At 40.4% G+C, this 7781-nt stretch overlaps 1 protein-coding gene across 4 annotated transcripts in view; it reads right to left on the reverse strand.

Annotated features, from left to right (window-relative positions):
• kidins220b (kinase D-interacting substrate 220b) overlaps nucleotides 1–2709 on the reverse strand; it is a 51825-nt gene extending 49116 nt beyond the window's left edge. For 2 of the 4 annotated variants that reach the window (XM_085771327.1, XM_085771326.1), the window contains exons 1-2: nucleotides 2497–2659; nucleotides 334–490 (exon numbers count right to left, since the gene is read on the reverse strand). In XM_085771327.1, coding sequence (XP_085627453.1) covers nucleotides 334–465 — 132 coding nt within the window. In that variant the 5' untranslated portion in view covers nucleotides 466–490; nucleotides 2497–2659. Of the gene's footprint in view, nucleotides 1–333; nucleotides 492–2496 lie in introns of those variants that run through there. The other 2 variants (XM_085771325.1, XM_085771328.1) reach the window with 2 other exon arrangements.
• Between the last annotated feature and the right edge of the window lie 5072 nt (nucleotides 2710–7781).

A 7781-nucleotide genomic window follows, 5' to 3' on the forward strand; every position in this document is an offset into this window, starting at 1 on the left:
TATTAATGAAGACATTACTGTTTGTTTTATTCAACACAGTCATTTTAACAGGATTTTAAGTATCAAAACACTAAATAGCTGATTGAAAAGGGTCAAATAAAAATACAAACTAAAGTAACTGTTGTTATCTCTTTTAGCAAACTTTGTAAATGTCCTTTGTTTGCGCTTTGCAGCATAGAACTGCAGTTTATAGAATGAGCCCCAGACGATCCTACGATCTCTGCACTTTGGCAGATCGTCTACACGCTCTAATCCTTCACCATCTAATATCGTCATATCGCCCAGCCCTAGAAAGGAATAAAAAATAATAAAATAAAGACGTATTAGACGTACGTCGCTGCGTCCGTCCACGTCCTTGAAGCGGTCCAGATGCGCCCGCAGCGCCGGCAGGTTCTCCTCCTCCACGTAGCTGAACAGGTTCTGGATGGCCAGCGTGGTCATCTTGATGGAGGTGGTGGTGTCCATGTTCGAGTCCGTCAGGGGGCCGCTGCTGCACACACACACACACACACACACTTCAACACACTGCCGCCGCCATGTTGTCACCAGCGACCAATCAGAGCTCAGACTCGTCCCTCTCTAATAATAATAATAATGATAATAATAACCTGCACTACATTACCCACAATCCCCCAGGGGTGCTGCTGCTGTCACCATGGAAACAGCCTCCAGCTCAGGTTTAAAGATGACTGAATAAATATCATCTAATAAACCTAATTAACACAGAGTTGATCGATCACTTCCTGTTTCCTTCAAATTAAAACACATTAGATCCCTCAGGTCACATTATCAATTATTAATGATATTTAATTATTAGAATGACAAATATTATTGATCAATACTTTGGATTGATACAGGAATATAACACACTTATCTATAATATTCTCTTACAACCTTTCACCAGACACACACGATCAATCACACAGCTTATTGATTAGTCACAATATTGACTGTTTCTCACATCCAGACACACTCAGAATCATGAATACTGATCAATAACAGTGCCACACTGTTGTTATAATATAATATAATATAAATATGAACGACAGAAACAGGGAGGGGCAGCACCGACTTCCTGCATTGACCATACAGCTCTGGAAAAAATGAAGAGACCACTCCCAAAATGATCAGTTTCTCTGGTTTTACTATGTATAGGTATGTGTTTGAGTAAAATTAAATTATTTTCTATCAACTACCGGCAACATTTCTCCCAAAATTGAAATAAAAATATTGTCATTTAGAGCTTTTATTTGGCTGAAAATGACTGAACTAGTCTAAATAAATAACAAAAAATATCAAATATCAAGTCTTTTCAGACCTTGAATAATAATAATAATGCAAAGAAAACATGTTCATATTTATTCCTAAAGAACACAGCAAGAATATTTTAACTCAGTTAGAGTTTATAAATCAGTTTTGTGGGATAATGTCAATGTTTAATCCCAGCAGTGGTTTTTTTTATAATCTTTCGTGTCTCATTAAGTAGAATGAGTTGAGTTTGTGTTGGTGTTTTAAAAAAGAAAAGAAAAGAACGACTGTTGTACATGTAGAGATGCTTTTAATATAAGAAACATTTCCAGAGCTGTAGACTATGGTAATAAACGCTTTATTTATTTAACACGGTCGACACCTGAAGGCACCACTCTGATTGATTTGTTTTAGTTTTTTTTCCACTGATCGATCGAACATCAGAACAGATTGATCGATTAGATAATCTGCAGATGAATTGATGGATGTACGTAAATGAATAAATAAATGAATAAATGAATAAATAGCTAAATAAATGCCCAGTTTTCCAGAGCGGTCAGTGTCTCATTAAGGAGAATGAGTTGTGTTTGTGTTGGTGTTTAAAAATGAAAAGACAAAAATGACTGTCATACATGTAGAGATGCTTTTAACAAACATTTGTCAAAGTGGTCTTTTCCAGATATGGTAATAAACGCTTTATTTATTTAACACGGTCGACACCTGAAGGCACCACGCCTGGCACCACTGTGATTGATTTGTATTATTTTTCCACTGATCGATCGAACATCAGAACAGATTGATCGATTAGATAATCTGCAGATGAATTGATGGATGACGTAAATGAACAAATATGAATAAATTGCTAAATAAATGAATAAATAGCTAAATAAATGCCCTGTTTTTTTTCCAGAGGGTCAGTGAACGCACCTGTCGTTGTTTTAACAGCAGTTTGATGTCTAACGGTCGGATCAGACCGAGGCCCCGCCCTGTTCTGTCCGTTATCTCCCCGGTGATAATAATTAGCATATTATTGTCTGTCTGTGACGTCGTCGTCGTTGTTTTTTAACGGTAAATGGCCGCAGTCACCGGAATAACCTTCACAACACCGACACAGACACAGACAATCACAGACAACAACAGACACACGACGACCTGACAACCAACTGTCAATCAAACACGGATCAATGGCGGCGCAGCGGAGGATGCTGCTGCTGGACCAACCGAATCGATTTTTTTTTTTTTTTTTACCTTCACAGAAAAATCAGAATGAGAATCCGGGATTCGGGATTCGGGATTCGGTCCGGGATCCGGGGAACAGGTCCAGCCGGGTGTCTTGTCTGTCGGTAGCTCGGTGTGTCTGTGTCTGTAGCTTCACTCCGCATCAGCAGCGGCAGCCATCTTGACCAGAACAACAACTCAACTGACGGTCACCGACTAGTCAGTCAAGCCCGCGAAAACCACACCCTTCACTTCCGGTCCCTGCTGCTGCTGCCAAAATAAAAGCACACCACGCAGCCGCAGTTTCCTGTTAAAAACACCACCACCAGACTATGACCAGACTGACACATCCCAACAGCCGATTAAAACAGTGACGTCATATGTTTAAATTATGTAAATGAGTGAATATACATAAGAGGAAGCTTTCATCACCTGCGGAACAGCTTACAATTAATGGGTAAACTTCTTCTTTTGGCGAGGAGATGTGTTTTGTTTCAATGGATTAAAGACAATCCCCCATCAGTTACACCGTGGTACAGGGACATTTTCAAGGTTTTTCCTATGGAACACGTTAGTGCCTCATTAAAGGGCAATGATGACTTGTTTTATAGTGTCTGGCAAGCCGGTGCATATTCTCATTTTTCCAGGTCATAGTATTTCAAAGGAGGTTAAATCGAAAGCAACTGGACTTAGTTATTTGTCTAGGAGTGTCTGGCAACCTTTCCTGAATTATCTTCCTGGTGACCTTGTTGACCTGCTTCAGAAAGGGCGACCATATTTTGCCTTCATCAATAAGTCATAAAACACTTTCATTTCCGTTCTCTTCTCCTTTTTCCCAATATAGTCCCCATGCCAATTTTTGTATGTTGTATGATGTGCAATTCATGTATTAGTGTATTTCTGTTTTGCAGTTTGGCTGTGTCTGTGCTGTATGGTTTGTTGTTTGTTTTTGTCAAATCAATAAAATATATTACAAAAAAATATATATGTAAATGAGGTAATATCTAATGAAATATGCGCTAATTTGCATAATATTTCCAGACCTGAAATCTGAACAATGGATAAAGCTACTTTCAAGATTCTTGTTTTATTTTGTTGACATATTAGAGTCCGAAGTTTTTCCAGAGGAGGATTCTGGATATCTCTTTTTATCACTCTGTAAATGAGAAAATACTGTCACCAGCCCTAAAAAAAATAAATAATCAAATTTCGCCTTTTTTGTTTTTGTGGAATAAAATGTTGTATGAATGATGTATCAACAATCCCCTCAGTAAAAACCTTCAGAATATAGACAGGAATAAAAAATAGGCTAATAAAATAAAAACATAGTAGTCACTGACAACAGAGAAATCATGTGTTTTTGCAGCTAAAACAGGAAGGGGTTAAACATTCTCACATGGAGGCACTTGTTGTGCCAAAATAAAAGCACACGCAGCTGCAGTTTCCTGTTAAAAACACCACCAGACTATGACCAGACACATCACAACAGAGACGTCAAGGGCGTAGTTTATCAAATACTGGCAATATGATTCAACATTCAAGATGTTTATTGTCATAAAACCATGCAATGGTATTCTTACTCGCATTGCCTCCCTTCACATTACAAAAAGAGAAGAAAGAAAAGGGTAAGACACTCATGAAATACAACTGGTCATAACTGGAGCCATATTGGACCCATAAGCCCATATTCTGCTCACAAACATAATGAAAAGGCCACTGGCCACAAACAGTTAATAATAATAATTGGTTCATCATATAAAAGGAAGAAAAAGACAACTCACTGTCATTACTGTGGTACAGTAATAGTCATCCTCACTGAGTAAGTCTTCAGTTAGCTGGTTGATAGTTTTCTAGGGCTGGTGAATGAATGAATGAATGAATGAATGATTTTTTTTAAATTTCGTGTCATGCCACCACTGTGGTCCATCCCATATGGGATTACAAGACACATTTAATGACAAATACAAGAAAAAAAGACTAGACCGTTCTTCCTGTTGGTGTTACCTGCCACACAGGTGTGACATTTATTAAACTATTTAAGACTACTTTCAGTACTCAACTATATCTCGTTCTTCGTCTCATTGCCCAAGCCTTTTCAAGAAATAAAGAAAATGCAAATATATTCAACTGAAAAAGATGTTTTAGCTTCTCAGCATCGTCTAACCACAGGCTGTGTAAAGCTAGAGGAGGACGCCACAGAATAAATGTGCTGGTAGGAAACAAGGGGGCAGTTGTCGGTCTGAGGAGTGAAGCTCACTTCCGCGTTCAAAAAACTGCAATCCCCTCTTCTTCCTCTGGGGGCTGGCTCCAGAAGGGAGCAACTCCAATTGAGCCCCATGTTAAAATAGCCGATTTTACAGCTTAAAAAAACATATTTACAGCCTGGTACATTTCATTTTTTTGGTCTCAACCGATAGTTTCTACCCCCGCACACACTCTGAGGGGGGTGAATTTTTTTTTAACTCTACCGTTTTACTGTTATTAGGTTTAAAGTTCTGGCCAATTAGGGCGCAGAACCGTTGAGTGACAGGTCCGGCGACCGCTGCTACGAGGCCAGTGGGCGGGCCCTCGGCCGGCCAACGGCCGCACCTCTCCAAATATGGCAAGTAGAATTCAACATGGCGCGGCTCAAACCCCCGTAGTAGCGGCACAAAACAGACTCCCCCAAACCAATGGGTGACGTCACGGACGCTACGTCCATTCTTTTTACAGTCTATGGTAGGAAAGCGATATATTCTTTACATTTTAAATAATTAAATGGACCAATGTTTTTGTAAATGTAACTTTATTGTCCATGAACCAGGAACAAAGACAAACCAAAGATCAAGGCCTCCAGGTGGCCCTGAGGGAGCAGCAGTTTTTGTTTTGATCATCCATATTCCATGTAATATTACATTATCACACCATCATGTGTGTCACTTTTAATATGTATAAAATATAATATAAGCGGGTTGATTTATTTAAATCTGTTGGTTTGAAAAGTTTAAAGTGATACGCCAACATTTTTTTTTCGTGTCTTGCCTCACTCCCGAGTCCATGACCAGCAGATAGACACCATCCTTTCCACTGTGCGTGCAGTAACCATGGAGATAGAGCCGTATCGCCTGTAATTAGCTTAGCTCAAACACTGGAAGTGTATGGGTAATGTTAGCCTGCCTCCACCTAAAGTCGCTAATTAGCTTAGCTCAAACACTGGAAGTGTATAGGTAGTGTTAGCCTGCCTCCACCTAAAGTCGCTAATTAGCTTAGCTCAAACACTGGAAGTGTATGGGTAGTGTTAGCCTGCCTCCACCTAAAGTCGCTAATTAGCTTAGCTCAAACGCTGGAAGTGTATGGGTAATGTTAGCCTGCCTCCACCTAAAGTCGCTAATTAGCTTAGCTCAAACGCTGGAAGTGTATGGGTAGTGTTAGCCTGCCTCCTACCCGAGCTGAAATCAGCAGTGTGTCGTTAATTTGTCTAAATACCAGCTGTTTACAATTTTGTTGGGACGAATTCGGCGCTACTCAAGCTAGCCGTTGTGACCAATGCACTTCTGGTTACTTTCACAAAATAAAACACCCGTTGCCCTTTACATACAGAAAACCATGACAATAGAATTTGTGCTTTTACTTTGAAACAGGAAGCTAACCTACCCTCGATGTAGCTAGCTTGAACCAAAATAAAGCGTCTTTGCTTGAACCCTCCGTTTTGACCGATCTCGTCCCGTTAGCGGCATTTGACCGCTCAAGATGCCTTACCGGAGAGTTTTGTAGCTCTGAGACGAAGATCGGCCCGCCGGTTTCCCTTTAGAGTTGCTGAAGAGTTTCTCTGACGACTTTAGGTGGAGGCAGGCTAACACTACCCATACACTTCCAGTGTTTGAGCTAAGCTAATTAGCGACTTTACGTAGGAGGCAGGCTAACACTACCTATACACTTCCAGTGTTTGAGCTAAGCTAATTAGCGACTTTAGGTGGAGGCAGGCTAACATTACCCATACACTTCCAGTGTTTGAGCTAAGCTAATTAGCGACTTTAGGTGGAGGCAGGCTAACATTACCCATACACTTCCAGTGTTTGAGCTAAGCTAATTAGCGACTTTACGTAGGAGGCAGGCTAACACTACCTATACACTTCCAGTGTTTGAGCTAAGCTAATTACGGCGATACGGCTCTATCTCCCTCGTTACTGCACGCACAGTCGAAAGGATGGTGTCTATCTGCTGGTCATGGACTCGGGAGTGAGGCAAGACACGAGAAAAAAAAATGTTGGCGTATCCCTTTAAAGACTTTAAACATCTTCAGAAACATGTCGTCCTCTTATCAGAGGAATAAAAGTTAGTAATTACTTATTAACAGTGCAGAGGCTCCTGGTCCACTATCAGTTTATTATGGGGTTTAAAGTGCAGGTGGGTAAAGGTGAGGCGTGGATCAGTGTTCCCACCTGTCACCTGTCTGTCGCTCCAAAAACATCCACAACCACCACACAGATCAACACACTCAGTGTCAAGTGTCAAAAAATCCAAGGTTTAATCCGATAATTTACAAAAAACAAACATGTTGTTCATATCAAACCTACAGAGAGGCGGCTGGTTCACTGTGAGATTAATAACTGTCGTGTTTGTAACGTCTCAAACAGCTCGCAGCAGATTTTAAGAAATAAACACAAAGCTGAACACACAGGAACAGGAACAAGTCGTGTTCCTGAAACCACACTGAAGTGAATTAAACTATTGAAACGTTGAGTTTCACCTGTTGGGAGGAAATAATCTGATAATAATAATAATAATAATAATAATCTTTTTTTAATTCAGAGCCGGAGCTTATTTCTTAAAACCTTCTGAAGCGTTTCTTTTCTTTTTTCAGTCGACATCTCTGCACATCAGACACCAAACCACACCGTTACCTACACAGAGCCACTTCCTGCTGAGGCACCGCTTATAAAGGCTTTTTAATACACACAGTAACCAATGGCAACCAGTGGTAACCAGTGGTAACCAGTGGTAACCAGTGGCTTTGTGACTGGTTCGTCAATCGTTTAGTGATCCAGCTCTAAGACATTAATACTGTAAGAACAGGTTTTACCTCGGTCCTGCAGAACATCTGGACCGATACCGACGCCTCCTTAAAAGGGATAGTTCAACATTTTGTCAAATTGTCCCATTGCCATAATCCCTATAGTCATAGCAGTAGGTTCGTTACCTTTAATTGTCGGTGCAAGCTGTTTTTAGAACGGTGGAGCAGAGCCGTGAGCTGCTCAGAGCTACGCTACTAATGGAGGCTCATTATGGGATTTCTTGGTTTCCCTCATCAAACTCATCAAATACACAATCCAACA

This window comes from Trachurus japonicus, chromosome 24, assembly GCF_045865225.1.
Source record: "Trachurus japonicus isolate A0001 chromosome 24, Traja_1.0".
NCBI classification, from domain to species: domain Eukaryota; kingdom Metazoa; phylum Chordata; class Actinopteri; order Carangiformes; family Carangidae; genus Trachurus; species Trachurus japonicus.